This window comes from Panthera onca, chromosome A1 (assembly GCF_046562875.1).
Source record: "Panthera onca isolate mPanOnc1 chromosome A1, mPanOnc1 haplotype 2, whole genome shotgun sequence".
Taxonomy (NCBI): Eukaryota; Metazoa; Chordata; class Mammalia; order Carnivora; family Felidae; genus Panthera; species Panthera onca.
The window spans coordinates 11,047,165-11,070,705 of record NC_138339.1 but is presented as its reverse complement, the minus strand read 5'-3'; the positions used below and the strand labels follow the sequence as shown (position 1 = coordinate 11,070,705).

Genomic DNA, 23,541 nt, shown 5'->3' with positions numbered 1-23,541 from the left:
TTTACTCTGGTCTGGCACGTCCAGCTCTGCCTGTAGGATCCCTCACCCCTGCTCCCCTCTTCTTCCACGCCTTGACCAAGCAGGGAGGGCAGAAGCACTTGGCTTCTCATTCCTACTGGAGAACGTGCAGTTTTCGTCTAGATGCCTTTCTGGCTTTTTTTCAGACCAGACCTACTCCTTCTTCCCTGAGTCTGAGCTCTTTCCCATATCTCAAAACTCTTTCGATACCCTCCAGGGGATTCCCCTGCTGACGACATAACTGGCTGTCTTCACGCCATCCCAAACCCCCATCGCCAGGCCAACGACGAAACCACTGGGTTCTAGGTCCTGGCCGCTCAATCTAGACCCTTATTGCTGTGCTGCATCCTGGTCCATTTCCTCCGGTCTAGACCTGAACCTACTAGGTTCTGGAACCCCCACATTTACCTTGGACCTCTTCTATTTCCAAATTGTGCCCTGCCCCTGCTTTGGTGAAGGTTTGGGATGGGAAGTGGGTGCTCACATATGCTGTGCTACGTCTGAGCATTTGATCTGCAGTTGGGAGGGCACAGTGTGCTCAGAGATGAAAACAAGCATCTACATTTAAGAATGCCTGGCCTCTCCCTCCTCTTGGCCTCCTCTCCTCTCTTCCCTCCCTTCTTTTCACTTCCTCTGTTCCTTCCTCCGCATATTACTATGCTTAGAACAAAAACACCGACATTATTTAACTCTAATTTAAAATAAATAAGTGTTTAATAAATACAGTTTCAGGAAACTAAATTAGAGTATAAATGGAATAATTCAGTTTATCCATGTTTTCTGTTTAGTAGTTTAGTTTGAAGTAGAAGAAAAAAAATCTTTATTATTATTATTAGTGTGATTATAAATTGTCAGAGGTTATAGTTTTTTTAAAAGTTTTGTAAGAAAGGCTTGAGGTGGAGCCCCTGGCTGGCTCAGTCAGTAGAGCGTGTGACTCTTGATCTTGGGGTTGTGGGTTCGAGCCCTATGTTGGATGTAGAGATTAGTTAAAACATAAAATATATTTTTTTAATTTTTAACGTTTATTTTTGAGAGACAGAGAGACAGAGTGTAAGCAGAGAAGGGGCAGAGGGAGAGGAAGACGCAGAATTGGAAGCAGGCTCCAGGCTCTGCACTAGCAGCACAGAGGCTGATGTGGGGCTCGAGCCCACAAACCGTGAGACCATGACCTGAGCCAAAGTCAGACACTCAACTGACTGAGCCACCCACGTGCTCCAAAACATAAAAATAACATAAAGTAAATAACATGTTAATAAAAAAGAAAAAGGAAGGTTTGAGGCAATATGACAGGCAACATGGATGATCCACTCAGTAAGAAGAACACAAAACACTTAATACACAATGTGGCAATTCCCAAGAAACAGACTCAGCTAACAGATTCCATGGGGAGGGTTGAAACAGCAAAGTTCTCAGATGCCCCTACATGCTGGCTGACAGAAAGCAGCTCAACCCTTTCTGTGGTTGTTATGTTTTACATTTAATTTTTTAAAAATTGTGAACAGTGCCAATTAACATTTTTCAAGGGACCAACGATAGTTTCCTTATTCAGCAGCACTCTATATTCCTCAAGAAAATATAAGGGGATATGTGAAATTTCACAGCAATCAGTTTTATACTAAGATTTTAGATTTGGTGCTTGGTTTATTTCTTGGAAAGAGAAATAACTCAGGCTGCACTAGTCAAACCTAAATGATCTGAAGTTACAGTCAAGAAAACAACTCCAGATTATGATCTGAATATTATAGATCATTTTAGCCAAACTAGTCTATAGATTAGATATTAAGTAAATTATTACTACGTGAACTAAATTATTGCCTCTGTTGCTTTATGCAAGGAATATTCTTTTATTTAAAATTTTTAAAATGTTTGTTCATTTTTTGAGAGACAGAGAGAGACAGAGCATGAGTGTGTGTGTGTGTGGGGGGGGGGGGGGTGGTGGTGGCAGGCAGAGAGAGAGACACACACAGAATCTGAAGCAGGCTCCAGGCTCTGAGCTGCCAGCACAGAGCCCAACGCAGGGCTTGAACTCATGGACTGTGAGATCATGACCTGAGCCGAAGTCGGACGCCCAACTGACTGAGTCACCCAGGCGCTCCTATACAAGGAATATTCTTATGCTCATAAAATGCGTTATACAAAAGTAGGGCTTTTTGTGTTCTAAGGCTCTTGTCCTTAGAGTGGTCAGATTCCCCAGAGAAGGTTTTCCCACAGTTTAGAGGGTATATGCCCTACCGCCAGTATTCTGGGAACTCCACGGGAGAAGGGAGGTAATAGGCCTCAAAATTGAGCAGGTAAATGTTCTTTCACCTGTCTTCATTGAGGTTCCTAGACCCTTCATGTGCGGATGTCCTCCAGTCTGGACCCTGTCTATTTTGCCCCCTAAAAAAAATCAGCTTTCTCTTTTTCTTTAGCAGAGGCTCTTGTGTGAGCCTGTCTTCTCCATTTCCAGAGGAACATCTTAGCACCTACTCTTGAGTGTTTGATGTTATGGGGCATAAATCAGGTTACGTCTCAGGTTGCCTTGAATGCTACTTGAGGATTCAGCTTTCTTGAGTCTGCTTTAAATGTTACTGGTATTGTCTCCACCTTCACTGTCCTTGTACTTAAGAGTTCATGCCTTTAAAAATGTCTGTTTGAAGGGGTGCCTGGGTGGCTCAGTCGGTTAAGCGTCCGACTTCAGCTCAGGTCATGATCTCACAGTTTGTGAGTTCGAGCTCTGCATTGGGCTCTGTGCTCACAGCTCAGAGCCTGGAGCCTCTCTCAGATTCTGTGTCTCAGTCTCTCTCTGCCCCTCCCCCACTTGTGCTCCGTCTCTCTCTGTCTCTCAAAAATAAATAAAAATGTAAGACAAAAATGTTCGTTTGTTGTACTTCTCATGGAACATGGGAGGAGGTTGAGCTAAATGGATGCTTTCATCCAACCATCTGTACATGGCAGTGCTGTTACCTCTTTTGAGGCCTCACTGTGTTTTTTTTTTCACAGCTCCTACCATACATTATCACTGCAGTTGGCATGCTGGTATGTTGAGGGACAAGAAAAAATACACTTATCTCAACTAAACGTAATTGTATCCATAGATTTTTATCTGGATTAATTTAGTGCTTCTCTGTTAAATTTTAATTACTCAATTTCTAAAGGATGTCTTAATTTGAATCTCTGGGTGAAGCATGAAATAGCCTAATTTCCATTTATTCTTGTTGACTTAGGGGGGATGGGCACTTCTGCAGAACTGCCATCTGGGGCTCGATTTCATGGATGAGCTAATGGACATAATTGTAGAAACTGAGATCGTCCATGATGCTTTCCGCCTATGGATGACCACCGAAGTTCATAAGCACTTCCCCATTACGCTCCTTCAGATGTCCATTAAATTTGCCAATGAGCCTCCACAGGGCCTCCGGGCAGGATTGAAAAGAACATACGGTGGTGAGTTGAGGAATACTTCCAAGTTTACAGGAGTTTTTGTGCTTCAGTTGTTTTCTTAAAGAAACGATAAAAACAATTAGTGACGATAGAGTTATAGCAGATTGTACTGTTGCTTAACCTGATGAGGAGAGAATAGCACTCTTTGTCATGCGCCATGTGGAACATGCTCTCGTGGCATGAGGGAGTCAGCTCGTGCTTAGCCCTTTTCTATTTTTTCTGTTTTTCCACGTTACTCTGCTTTGGCCTGTGCCGTTCTCCAGCTGGACACCTGCCTTTTTATGGCAACATAATTTTGTCATTTATGGTCTTCATGCTCCGTATGTAAAGTTGGCCACTAGCCTCTTCCAGGAGGAGAGGCTGAATTAAAGTTATGACCTGCCTCCATCACATGAAGCCGTCTGAACAATGTACAGGGTTTTTTTGGAGTTGCTAACAAGGCTCAAATTTCTGCCAACCTGTAAGATAATGTGGGGATAAAATAGATGTGGAAGGATGAGGGCAGTAAAACAACAAAATTCCAAATAAAAAGCGTACAATATATATGTGTGTGTATATATATATATATACACACACATATATTTACACACACATATATATGTATATATATATATATATATAAAATAATTGTAGTTATTTGGGGAATATACTCAGCGTGTAGTAGGCTTCTATATACACTATTTTAATTAATAGTAAATTGTTAGTAGTGTATACAGAAGCCCATTGCAACCCGAGTACATGCTCCTAATAATAATAAAAATAGGGGCACCTGGGTGGCTCAGTCGGTTAAGTGTCCGACTTCAACTCAGGTCATAATCTCACAGTCCATGAATTAGAGCCTCGCGTCGGGCTCTGTGCTGACAGCTTGGAGCCTGGAGCCTGCTTCGGATTCTGTGTCTCCCTCTCTCTCTCTGCCCCTCCCCTGCTCATGCTCTCTCTCTGTCTCAAATATAAATAAAAACATTAAAAAATTTTTGTAAATAAAAAAAATAATAAAATTATTAGTAGTAGCAATTTAAATAACAGTAGTCGTATTTATTTTACTGCCCTCATTCTTCCACCTCTAGTTTACCCCCACATGATCTTGTCAGATTGGCAGGCACTTGATCCATGTTAGCAAGCCCCCGGCCACCTCCCCCAATCTCTTTGCAGGTATTTCAGAGAAAGAGACCATCTGGACACCCAAAGGTTAATTATAATTGTTGTTGCATGAATGTGATAAAAATAATTCAAGATAAGTGAAGTTTGTTATCAGAAATGTACAAAAATGATTAATAACGTATAACTATAATAAAAAAAGAAAGATGTGCGAGTGATGGTACATTTTTTTCACCCCCCCCGACCACGACAGGTGTGAGTCAAGACCTGCTGGATGTGAGCGCTGTGGCCCAGTGGAAGCCCATGCTGTATGCCGTGGCTTTCCTGCACTCCACAGTCCAGGAGAGAAGGAAGTTTGGTCCCCTGGGGTGGAACATCCCCTATGAATTTAATCAAGCCGACTTTAATGCCACTGTGCAGTTCATCCAAAACCACTTAGATGACATGGAAGTCAAAAAGGTACTCTGTGCCCGCCATCTCATGCCACTGGCGATCGTGAGCGTAGGTGCCCGTGCCTGCCCAGCTTTGGGATTGATCCTGTAAGAGCGACGATCTTGTGTGGTTGCAGACATATCTCTAAGTCATGGCAACTGGATCACACTTGCCTCTTGATTTCAGATGAAAAAAAAATGAACCAATTTTGATTATATTATTATTTCTCAAAACCAAGTTGAAATTCCATGTAAGACAACTTGAAAAGCTCTACTGGGAGGGGGGAAATGGCTGAGAAAAGTTGTTTTCTAAAATCCTAAAAAATGAAAATTAAAGCCTAGATAATTTTTGAAGCATGTGCTTTTTTTTTTTTTTAACGTTTATTTATTTTTGAGACAGAGAGAGACAGAGCATGAACGGGGGAGGGTCAGAGAGAGGGAGACACAGAATCCGAAACAGGCTCCAGGCTCTGAGCTGTCAGCACAGAGCCCGACGCGGGGCTCGAACTCACGGACCGTGAGATCATGACCTGAGCCGAAGTCGGCCACTTAACCGACTGAGCCACCCAGGCGCCCCAGCATGTGCCTTTTAAAGAGCTCCCTCAATATTCTCAAAAACTATCTTCTTTTTTTCTGTTGAACTTAAAGTATGAAAGCATATAGATGCACCAAAGGAGTCTATTTTAAATCACGAGCATGAGATTTGAGTAATGCTCAGGTTTGTCTGTGTAGATTTCTTCCTGCACATTTAACATTGCTAATAAAGAAGGAACAACTGGCATCGATGACCACAAATACGTAGACGTTCCTTGGTGGGGAAAACCAGGATGAGACCACAGTCAGTTGTACACAGCTTTTCTGTAAATTCCCCCAGGGCGTCTCCTGGACCACCGTCCGCTACATGATAGGAGAGATCCAATATGGGGGCAGAGTCACTGATAACTACGATAAGAGATTGCTGACTACGTTTGCTAAGGTCTGGTTCAGTGAAAATATGTTTGGATCAGATTTCAGCTTTTACCAAGGATATAATATTCCCAAATGCAACACCGTGGACGGCTATCTTCAATATATCCAGGTTTGTCAACTTCAGAATTTTATGCATAGAGCAAATATCTGCAGCCTTTTGACCATTTGGATATTTATTTACACTGCAAATACTGCTTTTGAAATAATTTTTAACGGTGATACATACTCTCACTGTAGGTGCTTCCTTCCTATGTTTCTATTCACCTAACGGTTAAAATGTTTATATTTGTTCTGAGTGTGTATTTTGTGTGAATGCCCTCCCTCCCTTCTCATTTATTCCTCAGTGAGGAATATTCTTTGGGGATAGGATAGGCCGGGCAGATTTTGAACTAGGGAAACCACACAAATCCCCTGGAGCTCTCCACTGTGAGATGTGAGACTTCAGGCAGCTGTAATGACTCATCCTGAGACCTTTGTTCCTTAATCCTGGCCCAGTGGAGGGCCTATGAGTATGTTCAGGAACCTGCTTTCCATAAACACTTACTGTCTCAACCTGGGCACTGGTGACGTTCAGGGTGGGATTCTTCTTTGCGGTGGGGTATAACCATATAGAGTGGTTAGCAGCGTTCCTGGCCTCCCTCCACTAGATGTCAGTAGCACCCCCACCCAGTTGTGACAATCAAAAATGTCTCCAGACATTGTCCCCTGGGGGTGGCATCTCCCCAGGCTGAAGAGTACTGCTCTCAGAAGGAATAAGGTAGATTGTGACCGGAAATTAAGGGGAAAAGATCTGATTTGTGTTTCAAGGTGACTACATTTTCTGTCTCTATGCCTTGAATGCTTTAGATCATTATGTAGAATTTCTTTTGCATCTATCTGCGATTTATCTCCAACTGAACAAACTGGAACACGACAGCCCCAAAGGGCTAAATTTATCAGTACATTTAGAGGTTCTGTGATTTATGTATGTAATGAGTTTATCATATATTATCACCTCTACACTTTTACTAATTCACATTAGCAAATATATTTGTTTTAACTGTACTATATATGTCTTTAAATCATCAGCACTGAACAGGAAAGTGCCTATGAAGATATAAATTTAGATATGCCTGTACATATCTTTATTTACATATACCTCATTGCCCAGTGAACTTGAGGCTGTTCACAAAAGACATTATGTAAAAAAGAATAAAATAATGGAGGAGAGTGCAGGAACAATATGAAGAAGACAATAATAAAGTTTAGGATAATATTCACATGTAGAAACAAATATCAAATTGTAGGTACATTTTCTTTCTTTCAAATAGCTGAGTTCTTTGCCCGCTTTTTCTGCTTCTGATTGTCTCTTGCTGTCTCTGCATTTTTAAAAAATGTTTATTTTTGATACAGAGAGAGAGAGAGAGAGAGAGCGTGAGTGGAGGAGGGGCAGAGAGATAGAGGGAGACACAGAATCTGAAACAGGCTCTAGGCTCTGAGCTGTCAGCACAGAGCCCGATGTGGGGCTCGAACCTACAAACTGTGAGATCATGACCTGAGCCGAAATCGGTCGCTCAACCGACTGAGCCACCCAGGCGCACCCACCACACCAACCTTTTTTTTTTTTTTTTTTTTTTTTTTTTTTTTAAACTGTTTATCTATGTCTCTGCTTTTCCCTCGGACTTGGTTGCTCTCAATATTCCTCTTTGTTCCTAGTCCTCGTCTTTCTCCCTGGGACAGTACGGTTCCCGCTGGCAGCCTTCTTTGGGCCATAATTGCTAAAACTGTCATTGGCTGGCATCTCAAAAAACATAGTAACTGTTAGTTATACCACATTTATTTAAATGATTGGTTCGAATTAAATCAGACCTTCAGAAAACAAAATACTAATCCATAGCTCCCTTTTCTTATTTCGCATATTCTAAAATAAGACAGTGTCTCTTTGATTACATTTGCCTGAGGTACAGCATTAGAGAACCATCAACTTCCTATGTTTCTCATTGTTCATCTTCTTTTGAGGCAACTTTTGATTGTTTTCTGGAGCAGTTATTGAGATTGTAGCCTGACACAAATACGAGATCATGTAACTACTCGGCTTTTTTGGGAGGAGATTACTTTATGTTCTTTCTTTATTTTAAAATTCAAATATAGTTGACACGCAATGTTACATTACCTACCTGAATAAAACCTACCTACCTTAATAAAAACATTTGTTTCTTAAGACGGTATAACTTACCTGGTGTTCATGTCGGCCGTCTGGGCTTCCCTGGGGTCTTTGTTGTTCAGAGCCTGCCTTCCTGCGACAGCCCCGAGGTGTTCGGGCTGCATCCCAATGCCGACATCACCTACCAGAGCAAGCTGGCCAAGGACGTGCTGGACACCGTCCTCAGCATCCAACCCAAGGACAGCTCTGGTGGAGGGGATGAGACCCGGGAGGCCGTGGTGGCCCGGCTCGCTGACGATATGCTCGACAAGCTACCCCCAGACTATGGCCCATTTGAGGTGAGTTGATGACATCCTGGCAAGATGTCAATGGTGGACGTGTCTGTCTTGTTGGGGGAGTGAGGAATAAGGAAGGAGGGCAAAAAGTGATTTTTCTGAAAGTGAAAGAATATTTAAAAACTCACTTCCTGAAGAACCAGCAAAGGAAGTTTTTATTTTTTATTTTTACTTATTTTGTTAAAGAAGTCTTTAATTTTTTTTTTTAACATTTATTCATTTTTGAGAGACAGAGAGAAACAGAGTGTGAGTGGGGAAGGGGCAGAGAGAGAGGGAGACACAGAAACGGAATCAGGCTCCAGGCTCTGAGCTGTCAGCACAGAGCCTGACGTGGGGCTTGAACGCATGTCGTTCAAGCGAGATCCTGACCTGAGCTGAAGTCAGATGCTTAACTGACTGAGCCACCCGGGTGCCCCAAAGTTTTTAAATCTATAAATGTAATCACTTCAAAGTATAAATGATAAAAGAAACCTGACAAGAATGTTGATGTTCATAACTAGGTTTTAAGTATGTACCGATGGGTTAGGATTGTTTTTCTAGAACTTTCCCTTGAGGTGCTTCACATTATCATTTGTTCAAAGGAAAGTAGTGTATTTTTAGAGTAAAGCGCCTGATCATTTATTTTTTTATTTGAGAGAGAGAAAGAGGAAGAGAGGGAGAGAGAGCATGAGTGGGGAAAAGGGGTTGAGGGAGAAAGAGAGAGAATATCAAGCAGGCTCCATGCTCATTGTGGAGCCTGATGCAGGGCTCAATCCCATGACCCTGGCATCTTGACCTGAGCCCAGAGCGAGAGTCAGATGCTCAACCAACTGAGCCACCGAGGCACCCCAAGCACCTGATCATTAAAAAAAATGTTGTATAACATAATGCACACCTTAAAATTCCGGGCTTCTTAATTTCAGGGCACCTGTATTTATATCATTAATGCATTGCAGCTTCATAGGTTTTGAAAATTAATTTGTCTTTTTAAGATGTAAGTAACTTTTGTAAGCAAAATTTATGAGTAGGAAAGTTAATTTTTTAGGCAGTTTAGCAAATGTTACTGAAAAGATTAACCCTGAAGACATTTTTAAATCTTGGATAAAAACACAGGTGACTCACTTACTTTCCACATAGTCGTAATAGATGACCCAGACTAACCGTGTGACACTTTTGTCACAGGACCATCATGTTCCTTTATATATTGACCTTTTCTACCTGGTTTTCTGACAGGAACCTGCAGCATTTTGTTTCTTTAGCATCCTATTCTTTTCCACAAAGCATGTCCTTTTGGTTGCTAGTGCTATAGACTGAACTCAAGGACTTATCGCCAAGGGAATAATTTCCCCTGGAAAAAACTGATCACTTGCTTGGAGAAAATCAATACTCTTATCAGCTTTCATAAGCACCTCTCATTGTAGTATCAGGAAAGAGGTCATTCATATCTAACAGTGGTTGAAATATTTATGAGGCAATAAAAGTATCTAAAAATACCATAACAGTAACATAAATAACTGCGGTAACTAATGGGGTTTAGGAGAGTCCGCTCCCTTTGGCTGACTTTGTCGATGCTGCCTGAGGATAAAGCAACACGGCCCAGCAGGGTAGCTGATCGATCCATAGAAGAGTCTCAGTAAATACTTGTAAGATGGGAATGGATGGCTGGGTGGGTGGGTTGGAGGAAGAACGGATGAATGCTCTGATGGAAAGCACAGAAAGCTTTTAAAACAGAAGCCTAGTCTTTTGAAGCAGCCAGCAGAATGGTTGTGCATGTGTACCTGTCTGCTCGCGTGTGTCTGTGTGTGTGTTTGCAAGTCTTAGGCAGGCAAGTAAGTGAATGTTTCCCGGTAAGTGCAATTGCCATTTGGAAGGCTGTGTGGTTGTGGTCATGTGTTTCTTTTCTACTGCGAATGAACGGCTGCCTGTCCTCTCCCACATGGGATGAAAAATTGGCCGGTCATCTAACAGATGTTTCCTTTTATATTTCTTCTTTGTTTTCTGGCAGTGAAAAAAAAAATCTTAACCATTGATGGGATTGTAAAATTTGGGGTCTTTTTGGCAGCCCCAGGGTACCAGTTACATACACGTTTGTAGCTGTCACATTTTTAACACATGTTCAATGTCTCCATGGCAGGTGAAAGAGAGGCTGCTAAAGATGGGGCTGTTCCAGCCCATGAACATCTTCCTCAGGCAGGAGATAGACAGAATGCAGAGGCTGCTGACTCTGGTCCGCACCACCCTGACGGAGTTAAAACTTGCCATCGACGGCACTATCATCATGAGCGAAAATCTACGAGATGCACTGAATTGCATGTTTGATGCCAGAATTCCTGCTCAGTGGAAGAAAGTATGTTTTAGTCCGCTCTTATTCTACCTAATCACTTTATTGTTGTAAATAGCTGTGATTGGCAGGTGGAAAGCTTTGGAGCGTAATTTACTTAAAAGGGTTCTTTTGTTTAGGGACTAATCCCCTTACTTGCTTGTATTTTGGGAGGGTAGGTAGGAAAGGAGACTACTTAGCGTCTCCCACATATCAGGCACTCTGCTAGGCCATTGCATGTGTTATTTCATTTAAATTTTGCATTTATTGCCCTCATTTTGCAGGTAAAGAATGTGAAATTGGGAGATGCTAAGTCTTTTCCCAGATCACACACCTAAGAAGTCCAAGAATCAGAATTTAAACCCCAGCTCCGTTGGACTTCAAAGCCCACGATGTTAGGTTTATAGAAAGAAGTGTTCCTACACACACACATGCACACAAACACACACAGACGCACGCACCAAAGAGAAACATTTTTCCCTGCTCTGCCTGGAGATAGTGAGCAAGTATATCTCCAGGTAACAAGAAAATGATTTAACAATATGCTTACTGATCACATGCTGGTGCTTGTGCTCAATGACAAGATGTGCTTTTGGTAAATACTTGTCTACTTGGAGTAGTAAAAGGAGTACCTGAGTATCTTTACCAAGCATTTCATGCATTGTGGGAGGTTGTAAAGATTTGGGGGTGTGGCAGGAGGGTTTGAGAGGGCAGGAGGCAGGGGCCAGTTGTAGGGGAAGATACGGGAGGGCAACATCTAGAAAAGGGATTGGGTCGTGCAGTGACTGGACCTTTGGCCTTTTGCAAGCTGCTCGGGTAGATGGGAAGGTGAGACGTGACAGGGTTGGGACTGGCAGCCTCTCCCAGAAGAGACTCACTTAGCACTGGCACTCAGACATCTCACCCAGGGCTTTAGAAACGTAGGATCAGCTTTGCCCAGACTCCATCATATCCTCACCTCTAATGACTTCGTTCCCAAAGGTGGAGAGTTTTCTATCTGGACTGACTTTCCTCATTGGCCAGTGACAGAGGGAGAGCCTTCCTGGTCACTGGCCATTGCAGGTTCATTCCTCACCGAACCAGCCCTCTCTACTTGGTCAGCACCTAGAAGGCTCTGGAACAGGGATCCTTGCCACGAGGCACCTTCACATAAACAGTTCCCTGTGCCTCACGTCAAATGTCGTATAAACACATCCCTTTCAGTTAACATGTCTATAAAGATAGGATAGAATGAGTTACCTAATTTTAAAGTGTGGTCTTTTTGGGGCGCCTGGGTGGCTCAGTCGGTTAAGCGTCCGACTTCGGCTCGGGTCACGATCTCCCAGTCCGTGAGTTCGAGCCCCGCGTCAGGCTCTGTGCTGACAGCTCAGAGCCTGGAGCCTGCTTCGGATTCTGTGTCTCCCTCTCACTCTGACCCTCCCCTATTCATGCTCTGTCTCTCTCTGTCTCAAAAATAAATAAACGTTAAAAAAAAATAAAAATAAAGTGTGGTCTTTTTATGCAGGTTTGTATTCTATTCAACTTATTATCAGTCTTTGGAATCTCATAATCTCTTGAAAAATAGACAAATTAAGTCTTAGGAATTTGAAATTCAAGTGGTATATATCTACATAGGATGATCACTACATTTATTCATACATAAAGTATTCCAATTATAATAAAATGATATAAAACATGATTTGGAGATACCTACCAGGACAGCTGCTGATAACACTAAGGACATATCCATCCCACTGTAATAATAGAAGTTCCACATGTGAATTCAGGCAGCATGTCACAGGCAATGAATGCAATTAATTTGTTGGTGGTAAGGGACCTGTGTTTCCGTTTCTGCTCCTTCATCAGAGGAAATAAAAGTTCATTCTAAGGGACAAGAACTTCAGAAAATAACTGTTGTTTGCCTCATTAAAAATGAGAAGTGGAGAAAGGTATGATTTATCATCCACAGAATATGTTTTAAAGGGGCCACAAGCACATTTATGGAAATAGACATCCTGTTTTGCAGTGTATCTATTAAAAATATAACCTGACGGGGAAAGAAAACATGTAACCTGAGGAAAAAATAGTGGAAACCTATTTAATTCAATTAATTGTTTTCATTACTTTATAGCAGAATTGACAGTGAATATATTTGTACGTGGAAGGTGATTCTGTTGACATCAGAACCTTGAACAGCATACTGAGCGCTGAATTGATTTGGTATTCATGGGATCATTAGCTGATTCTGTTGTATCTTAATATCAGTAAGGAGGAAGAATAATTTGAAAACTTAACTGTCAAAACCCAAGGGAAATTCCTGTCTTAAAGGACTTCTAAATTCTAAAAGTGAAATTGATATTTCATAATTTTTTTTTTCTGTGAACATAGCTAGTTACACAGCAGAATTTGATTATTTCAACATATGCATTTCAGGCATCCTGGGTTTCAAGTACCTTGGGTTTCTGGTTTACTGAGCTTATAGAGAGAAACTGCCAGTTCACCGCCTGGGTTTTCAATGGCCGACCCCACTGCTTCTGGATGACAGGTTTTTTTAACCCCCAAGGATTTTTAACTGCAATGCGTCAGGTAAGAGCTCCCATTTGCACCTGTTGTGTTATTATGATTTTCTTCTACAAGGTTTTCTTCTGCCAGTATAGTTTTAAAGACTATAATGACACAGAGAATGGCTGTCTCTCTTTGGCCCCAGCAATGACATTGTCCTGAAAGTAAATACAGCAACTTGTTCTCAGGCCGCTAGGTTGAATTTCAAAGTATTTATTTGGTATTTTCATATTTGATATTTCTTTTTTAAAGTATAAGTGCTTAAATTAGGACACGGGTACTGTTTATGACACAATTTTTTTAAGTACAATTCTACTTCCTTTGAATTAGGGTAATCCGGGGTTCCGCTTTGATCCCCGTGATGCTCTTCATGTTAAGATAAACCTCTAATTGTTCCCTTCGTCCTTTGCTCTTGTTCTTGTCCTGAGCAGGAAATAACTCGGGCCAACAAAGGCTGGGCCTTGGACAATATGGTGCTTTGCAACGAAGTCACCAAGTGGATGAAGGATGACATTTCTGCCCCTCCCACAGAGGGTGTCTACGTCTACGGCTTGTATCTTGAAGGTGCAGGCTGGGACAAGAGAAACATGAAACTCATCGAATCCAAACCAAAAGTACTCTTTGAATTGATGCCCGTCATAAGGATTTACGCAGAAAACAACAGTAAGTTGTCTTACGCATTCAGGGATGGTGGGCATTATCAGATTGGATAATGTTATAAACACAGGATCTCATTATTCTTGCTATCATGTCATGAGGACTTTATTATTTTATCAACTAGCTTCATATTCGCCCCATGTTTAATGAGTACTTACTGGCTGCTAGGCACTATTTTGAGTGTTATAGGGGAGACGATGGTTCTAGATAGTTCTTTCCTATCTATTAAAGCAGGTGAAATATGCATGGATGCTCATGAAACATTAGCTTATGAGATAAGGAGCAAGTGTTTGGAGGAGTTAACAGATGTTAGGAAAGGAAGGTGGGTAGGAGTGGGAAGAAGGGGTCAGGGGCGGGGTCTCAGGAGCAGGGTCTGGACAGGGGGTGGAAGGATGGATAGGATGAGGTGGGGCAAGTGGTGGAAGGAAGACTGCTCAGGGCCCACCGGAGGTGCCAGCTCTCCCAGCTTGGAGAGTTAAGCCAGGTTGGAAAAGCCAGATTGAATTCAGGGACGTGTCGCTTCACCCAGTAGCTGGCGGTAAAATGCTGGATTCGTATTTCAGCCTGTGAACATAGCACGTCTATGAAACACACGTTTTTCCACTTTGGCAAAGTTCTGTTTGACAAGTCTAAAAATACCTAAACTGGTTTCCACCATTGGCCTGATGTGTTCTGGAGGCTTTTGTTACATTTTACTCAGCTAATATCTCCTCCTATATGTCCTCCTCCTATATGTTCTCCTCCTATGTGTCCTATACTTAAGGTGTAGAACATGATGTTCTGATGTAGATATACATATATGGCGAAATGATCACTAGAAGCCATACACTCTGGAGGTGGCCATGGTAGTGGAAGCCAAGGAAGTACTGATTTTGTGACCAAAACACAAAAGATTTGTCTCTAAACAAGGAAGGAGTAGACAGTTTCTCCTGGAAAGATCAGTTTCTCCTGGAAAGATAGTTTCTAGTATCCCCATCCCTTAGATAAATACCACATTTGGAAACATGGGTCAAGGGAAGAGAGTTTATAAACTATGAATATTTCTTTTTTAAGCAAATATTTGCTGGGTGCCTAATATATGCCAGCCACAATCTTAGGTGCAAAGGTCACAAAGATAACGATGAACCAGATCCTGCCCAGAAGGGATTCCGTCTAGTGAGGGAGACTTACAAGGAAATCAATAATTAAAATAGAACTTGACACATGTTAAGATAGAGATACAGTCAGGATGCTCAGGGAGCCTAGAAGGAGTACATGACGATGCCTGCGAGGTCAGCGGAGACTGCTTTTGAGAAGTGCTTTGAGGCTAAGAATGAGTGTAAGAGAAGTTGGCGATAGACTTTTCTTGGCTAAGGCAAATAGCGTTAGCTCGCTTGGTCATTCAGTGAGTGTTTATCTGGTATTGGCCATCTGCCATGCTCGACTCAGGTGCTGGGGGTGCGACAGTGAAAAAAGACCAGGCACCATCCACGTTCTTAAGGAACTCAGTGTCAAGGAGGGAAGGGCAGCCAAAAAGAGGCAAATACAGTTGATCCTTGTTACTCATGGATTCTGTGCTTATGAATTCACCTCTACTTGAAAATTTTTTCGTGATGCTTGTGGCTTGGTCATTTGCAGGCATGCACAAAGCAGCAAAAAAATGTGAGTCGCCCCACAGGCATGTTCCCACCTGAGGTTGAATAAGGTGACGCTCTGCCTCCTTGATCCACTCCTGCTGTAAACAAGTGTCCTTTTTGTGGTCTATGTAGTATTACAGTTTCCACACTTTTGTACTTTGCACTGTTTAAGGTGGCCCAAGCACAGTGCTGAACACCAGGGCTATCTGCTGTTCCTCAGCGCAAGAAGGCTGTGATGTGCCTTATAGAGAAAATACGTGTTAGGCGAGCTTTCCTGAGGTGTGAGTTCAAGTGCCGTGAGTCCAAAGCCAGTGAATCAACAATATATGTTGGAAAGATATCTTTAAACAAACACACGCCTAAAATAAGGCTATGTATTGATGGGTTGGCGAAGCTGTCGTGACCAGAGGCCGGCAAGAACCTGCCCTGCCTGTATTTCCTCTTGGAGCAGTGGTTCAGTAGTTGCCAGTTCAGTGGTCACAGAGACTTTACATACCTAAGTCCCATGATAATGGCAGTTGACTATAAATGGACATACTGGCTTTAGACAGCTCTTTTTTATGAAGAAAATACACACACGCTAGGCCAGGGAGCTGCTAATTTAGGGGCCGGGGGAGAGACTTGTGAGGAAAGAACACTGAGCCGAGATTCAGCTGACAGAGGGCAGCATGCTGATGTCCAGGAGCAAAGGTGGGGGTGCAAATGCGTGAGGTAGCAATGGATGTGCTGTGTGTGAGGAGGAGAAAGATGGCACGTGAAGGAAGAGGGAGCCCGTGAAGAAAGCAGGGCATCAGAAAAGAAGAAGGAAGGTGCTCGGTAGGGTCCTTGATGCACAGTGTTGCTGCACGTACCCCGAGTGCATCCGACAGGATAAACGTGTCTGGTTGAGCCCGGGCAAGCGCACTGCCTGCGGCTTCGTATTTATTGGGTTGTGTCAAGACCTGGGGCCATGGTTAGTTTAGAGAAATAATCAGTACGTGTTCTTTTACCCAAAATTAATATTTTAGAAAATTTGCTTTATCGCATCACTGGATCTAGTCAACCAGTTGCAAAAACATTTCCCGCAGAAAGTAAAAGAAGAATCTTCCTCACGTTCAGTCAGGTGTTACTTTTATGTATCTTGTGACTAAGCGGTGAAAGCCCATTGCAACATGACTTTCAACATCTCAGCAGGGTGTTAATAAAATAATTTTATAGTACAGGCACTTCTTTATTATTTAAGAACACATTTTTATAGAAGGATTGTACTCACCCTGCTGGGAATTAGTCAGCGGTGAGGTTCATTAGCAGCAGGTTAAGAGAGAAAATAAAAAGCAAGGAAAAAGTGACTAACTTAAAAGTGCTAAAAAAAAAAAAAGAGAAAAACTTTCATTCTTTTTTTTTTTTTTTTTTGGTTTCAATAGGAGTTGGTGCAGGAGTGTTTTGCCAAATAGCTTTGTTGCCAGAGAAGTGTTTTTTAGCGATGAAAAGCTAAAATTCCATTGCTATTTTCATATTATAAATCTAATTTTCATTTAATTTTGATAACTGAATAAGGCTCCAATTGAGATAAAGAGGTGTAGCATCACTAAAGACCAAAGGACACTCCAAAAATACAGTGATTTAAAGTTAAAATTCTTATAATAAATTGGTTCCATGTTAACATGAAGGGCAATTTTCAGTTTAAATAATTCATCATTGAATTTTCCATACAAGACTGGTTTGTTTTAGAAAGACGTCTAGGTGTTTATTTTGACTTTAGAAGTTGAGCGATGTGTCCCCAAATGCTTATTTTATTCGTGTTTCTTATTAGGACATCATGAGAAAGTCACCCAAAAAGTGTGAAATTCACCAGAAGGGCAAAGCTTCCCACATCCACTCAGGCTCCTTTGCCCTCAAAGGAAGTTGAAAAGAGGCAGACATGGGGAAAGAAATGTACCTTTGGCCAGTAGGGTGAGAAGGATCTCACCCTAGGTGAGGACACCCTAGGTGTCCGCAGATAATGAGGAAAAAAGTGAAAAGTGTTTCTAAGAATACCTTGTGACCCATCCTGATCCAACAGTGTGCAGATATGGGGCTGGGGGTGGGAATAGCTCCATGGGGTTACCGGGAGGTGGAGACCTCCTGACTCTTGAACCCCATGCATTTGATCCACCTTCTGTGTGTAAACTTGGGACTCAGTTAACGTCATGAGGAAGATGAGTCTGGGAAATTTGTTTCAGTGAAAAGATAAGAATACACGTATATGTGTGCATGAGTGTGTGTGTGCACGCATGTGTGTGTGTGGAAAGAGAGGAGAAACCTAACACATCTTGGGTGCCTACTGCATTCCGGACATTATACTATGCCAGTTGTTCTCATATATTAACTAACATAATCTTTACAAGTCTGTAAGGTATATCATGCCTAATTTGCAGATGGGGAAATTAAGGTGTAGAGATGTATGTAATTTGCCTGTGATTCCCAGCTACCAAAGCTGATGTCAGAATCATGTTTGTTTGTTGTGGGATGAATGCAATCCTCTGGCAATTTCTGTGGTTGATGTTCTACTTCAGACTATGCATTTAGGGAGTCTCTGTGTTGTCAGGGATGAAGCTTCAAAATGAAGGCTAAATTAAAGGGTGCCTGGGTGGCTCAGTCGGTTAAGTGTCCCAACTCTTAATTCCGGCTCAGGTCATAATCTCATGGTTTGTGAGATTGAGTCCCATGTCCATGCTGTCAGCATGGAGCCTGCTTGGAATTCTCTCTCTCTTTCTCTCTCTCTCTCTCTCTTTCAATAAAGAAACATTAAATGAGGACAGCTTCTTTACATTTTGAAGTCATAAGTTTATTTTTCTCAGGTACATGGTGAAGTAGACAGAGAAAAAGTCACTGCCCATTTGGGTGGGAGCTCTCACTCCCTGTGCCTCCCTCCCTGCATGCTGCAGGCTAAAGGTGGTCACCTCCCCTGCCAGAGGGATGGGCACAGCTTCTCAGATAAAAGATAGCCTGCATATTTGCATTGCATTTCTGGTTTTATTACCCTGGTAATTAGTCATGTGGCTTTGGAAGAGTCTCAAAGATACCGTATATTGAAGTCACGTATCTAGTTATCTCTGATTCATTTTCACACCTTCCTGCAAAGACATAGAAGTAGACACACACACATATTGATCCCCACTATTGCTGAGATTAAGGGCCTAGGCTCTTGAGCCATTCGGGCCAGGTTTGATTCTTACCCTATCACCTACAGCTTTGTAACCTTGGACGGATGGCTCACCTAGTTATGTTCCAGTTTTCTCATCTGCAAAATGGATTTAATAATGGTACCTGTCCCATAAGTTTGTTAAGAGCATTAAACCAACAATGTCTAGCACATAGTTATCATACAATAAATAATTTTGCTATGACTACCGTTATTAATATGTTAACTCACATGTTTGTTGTGGGATGAAAAGAAATACATTGAGTGCACTATTTAATCACTTAAATGTTATTTGCGAAGAGGAGTTGAATAAAGGAATGATTTAAAGGTGGTCTAGGGAATCTCTATGTGACTTGGTTGTTTTAGATATTAGAAGAAACATGGTATAATGGTATACTAGCATTTGGATGAAAAATGTAGGCTAGAGAAGGAAGTGACATAGTCAGAAAATAACACTCCCTCAAGGTGTCTTTTTAAAACCCTTTGGATCTTAAAGCATAGAGCTCACCAATTTAGACAGCCTCTTTTCTTTACTCCTCCTTCGGGAACCCTGAGGCTTTAAACACATTTAGCTGATTTGTTCTGCCTACCTAGCATGTGTATTTTTTGTCTTCTAAGTTATTTGTCTAACTAGGGCTAATGGTTTTGAATCCTCCATTTATGTGGTTATGTAGTGTCTGTCAGCACTTTGACTATGAAATTATATTTTTGGTGGTTTCTCATCCTGCTGAAGAAGTTTGCTACCTACTGTGACTAGGCATGGGCACCATCGGTTCTGAAGCAATTAAAAATAAATAAGATTGGATAAATAGATCAGAGAATTGTTTTTCACCTTATTGAAAAGAATGCTATTTTTTCCCAATCTTTCTTTTCTTTTGGGACTAAAATCCAAGTAGTCAAACACTTCCCAAGGTGTAAGTATTATAATTATCATTTGGTACAAATGCGAGACTTCAATGGGTTAGTTACTTCAGGATTTATGATGTTAGTCAAATTTGCATCAAGAAGAACGATACTTAACATTTATTCCACATTTACAGATCCCAGGATTAAAGGATTTAAATCTCTCCATCGGTATTATTGGTATTAACTACACTCCATGACTTCACTGTCATTCACTTATTTCATCAGAATTTTTCATATATTTGCCTACTAATTATATATATTAGTTCTACTAATCATTCTATACTAATGATATTCTCATGATAATTTAAAAAATAACGCCTAGACTTAAAAGGTAGGTGTTACAAAATTAGGCGTTACATTAATGTAGCTTGTTTCTAATGATAAATTTCATGGGATTAAGCAAACACATAGTTTTAAATTACTGTCAAATGTCTATGAGTTTGTTTTAGAACAGGGTTCCTCGGCCTTGGCATTATTGACATTTCTGGTCAAGATGCCCTTTGTCGGGAAGGGTGGTCCCGCGCATTATAGGGTGCTGGCAGCATCTCTGGTCTCTACCACTAGATGCCAGTATCAGCCCCACAGTTGTGATAACCAAAAGTGTCTCCAGATGTTCACAAATGTCCCCCGAGAGTAAAATAATCCTTGGTTAAGAATCACTGCTTTAGAATGCCTACTTTATATTGAAACTTATGTATAATACTATCGTATTCAAGTGTTTAACTTCTCCCAATAAAATTAATTATAGTGGAGGTATCAAAACACATGGCCTAGAGGCACCTGGGTGGCTCAGTCAGTTAAGCATCCAGCTTCAGCCCAGGTCATGATCTTGCAGTGAGTTCAAGCCCCGCGCAGGGCTCTGTGCTGACAGCTTGGAGCCTGGAGCCTGCTTTGGATCCTGTGTCTCCCTCTGTCTCTGCCCCTACCCCACTCATGCTCTGTCTCTCTTTCCCTGTCTCAAAAATGAATAAACATTAAAAAAAAATTAAAACACACACACACACACACACACACACACACACACACGGCATAACAGCTTGAATATTTTATTGGGTCAAAAAATAAGATCTTAATTTCAGGTGGTGGCTTGCTTTTGTAATTTGTTAGAAAAAGATAAATTATTGAGCAAGTTCGTTTTGGGAAATAAATTCAGTGACTTCGGTACGTTAACATTGCATGTAGAGAGTTGCTTTTGCCATGTTTCAGTGCCCACGTGTGTCACACGAATTCACCAAAGCAAAGTTATCCTCTTAGTTAAATGTGTTTTCATCTCAATGCTTCTATGAGGGTCATTTATAATACTGGCCTTCCAGAGGAGTACAAGGATGGGTGCAGACAAAGTGTTTGTGCTGAAACAATTTATAATCTAGAAAAGAAGAGGAAATGATGTACTGCTTCCTGAGATGGATGTTTTGAGATGTGCAGATAAACTACGCGAGCAGTGTAGATTTAACAAGGAGCTGATGCACTTGAATTTCAAGGCTACTCAATGCAGAGGCTTCTTCCAAAGCCTAATTTAGTATTTTTACGTTACGCTGTCTTAAAGCCCTGTGCCTCTCCCCCTCCACTGTGTAAGTATAAGGACCCACAAGACCGGGATCTGTCCCTGATCATGGGGTGTCCAAGACCGGAGAGAGTGAGCCTTTGCTTAGGGATGAATGCATTAGAAAGGATCTTTGCAAGGTGGACATACGTAGGTTGCCTTTCCTTGCATATGTAGTTTTGAAAACTCCATGTGTTCATCTACCCCAAAAGGATAGATTGCATCTCACGGAGCTGAACTGTATCACAGCTCTGCTTCTCAGCCACTTCTGTTCCTCTGCACCTGTGGATAATCCCCAGCCCGTGATAGGGGTGGGGAACATCCTCTGTCCTGTGATTTCATGTGTAGTTTAGACTGTGGCACAGAGCGTTGAAGGCAGGATTTTGAAATAATAATCATAATATAGTGAAACCCTAGTGAGCATTGGTGCTGGACATTGATTAAAGGTGGCAGGTGCCTCGTGCCAAAGGCAAGCCATGAAGGGAAAATGGAGAGAGTGTGCATGCACAAGATTTGTTGGAAAATAAAGGAGAAAGGGTGGAGGGGGCGTGGTGAATTGACAGGTGGGAAGGAAGCAATTGAAGGTTCGTGGCCATAGCGAGCAGGCAGGTGTTACTTTCAAGGACATGGGACAAAGGGCCAGCAGGGTACCTGAAGACACCTGGGTGTTTGTCATGCCTGCGGGAGACCCGCAGTTGTGTCTGCTTCACATCTAGGGGTTGACTGACCTCGGAAAGAATTGCTCTCATTCCTTTGGAATGATCTGTAGAATGTGCAAATTTGGCTCTGTGCTGTTTGGGCTGCTTAAATTAAAAATTCACCAAGTTTTGTTTTTGTTTTTGTTTTTATGAAATTTTTTGTAGCTTTAAGAGATCCTCGGTTTTATTCCTGTCCCATTTACAAGAAGCCAGTCCGAACGGACTTGAACTACATCGCCGCTGTGGACCTCAGGACGGCCCAGGTCCCTGAACACTGGGTGCTCCGTGGGGTTGCCCTGCTCTGTGATGTCAAGTAACGTGGGGTGTGCCCCCCACCAATACTTCAGAAAATGCAGGATCCGAATTATCCTAACCTTTACTTTTCTGTGAGTGCTGGACAGTTTTTAAATCAGGTTGATCATGTAGTTCATGAGCTGGTTAGGTTTTCCCTGCTCATTAGTTGGATGCTTAATTACGTGTTACCTGCTTCATCCTTAATGACCAATCGCTGTGTTTGTTGAAGAGTTATTTGGTGATTGAAAAGCAAAATTTACAACTTCCCAATGACGTGCAGCCCTCAAATCCACAGTAATACATTCAGCTCTAAAGCCTCAGTAGGTCAAGCAGACATTTCCTTGAAATGAAGGGATTCTTCTTCTGCTAATATGGTTCCAAGGTATCACTAGGTTTGTGCTGACTTTGCTTCCAGGGCCTTTCACTTTTGCATCAGGTTAAGAGATTTGTTTTCATGGCTCCAAGAGCCAATTGGAAAGACCTTTTTAAAAATGGAAGGAAATAGAAGGATGGATTAAGAATGTGAATAGAGGGGCGCCTGGGTGGCTCAGTCGGTTATGCATCTGACTTCTGCTCAGGTTGTGATATCACAGTCTGTGAGTACGAGCCCCACATCAGGCTCTGTGCTGACAGCCTGGAGCCTGGAGCCTGCTTCGCATTCTGTGTCTCCCTCTCTCTGCCCTTTCCCCACTTGTACTCTGTCTCTCTCTCTCTCTTTCTCAAAAATAAACATTAAAAAATTTAAAAAAAAGAATGTGAATAGAGTAGACAATTCATGTAATCCTATTGAATGAATGTATAATGTTCAACTCCGCTGATAATTAATAATGAGATACTAACTGATACTTGTTATAATAAAAAAATTAAAGCTGAAAGTGAATCGTGGTGGGGTCTTTGTAAATGTGATGCACTCAGAGATTCCTAGAGTGCTGTAAACCAACTCATCCTTTTTGTAAAACAATTAAATAACCAAGCACAGAAAGAACCATAAAAATGTTCACAGGCTTTGATCCGTATTTTCTCTCCTGGAAACCTATACCAAGAAAACAATTTAAAAGACTGAAATAGATTACATATCAAAATGTATTTAATAACAGAAAACAGTGGAAACGCCCTACATGTTCAATAATAAGCCTATGCGTAAGGAAGTTAGGGGGTGTGAGGCCGCTGTGAAAAACAGGATAGAAGGTTTCTTAGCAGGCAAATGGTAAACATGTACTCTGAAGTGGAAGATACAGCTAGGAAAATATCAGGTTGACTCGAAAAGGTATAATGATTGGAAAAAGAAACAGACAAAAGACAGAAGTCAGGCGGTGTGTGTGGATGCCACATGGGCTTTTATTAATGAAGAAAATGCTACCTGAGGAATTGTTCATATATTTCTATTTTTAAATCCTGGTTATAAAG

At 41.7% G+C, this 23,541-nt stretch overlaps 1 protein-coding gene across 2 annotated transcripts in view; it reads left to right on the top strand.

Moving 5' to 3' along the window:
* DNAH5 (dynein axonemal heavy chain 5) overlaps nt 1–22,997 on the top strand; it is a 284,081-nt gene extending 261,084 nt beyond the window's left edge. For both annotated transcript variants that reach the window (XM_078444422.2, XM_078444417.2), the window contains exons 72-79: nt 3,225–3,444; nt 4,793–4,998; nt 5,845–6,048; nt 8,205–8,420; nt 10,531–10,743; nt 13,129–13,281; nt 13,689–13,920; nt 22,006–22,997. In XM_078444422.2, the coding sequence (XP_078300548.2) occupies nt 3,225–3,444; nt 4,793–4,998; nt 5,845–6,048; nt 8,205–8,420; nt 10,531–10,743; nt 13,129–13,281; nt 13,689–13,920; nt 22,006–22,157 (1,596 nt within the window). In that variant the 3' untranslated portion in view covers nt 22,158–22,997. The remainder of the gene's footprint in view (nt 1–3,224; nt 3,445–4,792; nt 4,999–5,844; nt 6,049–8,204; nt 8,421–10,530; nt 10,744–13,128; nt 13,282–13,688; nt 13,921–22,005) is intronic.
* Nucleotides 22,998–23,541: the final 544 nt, after the last annotated feature.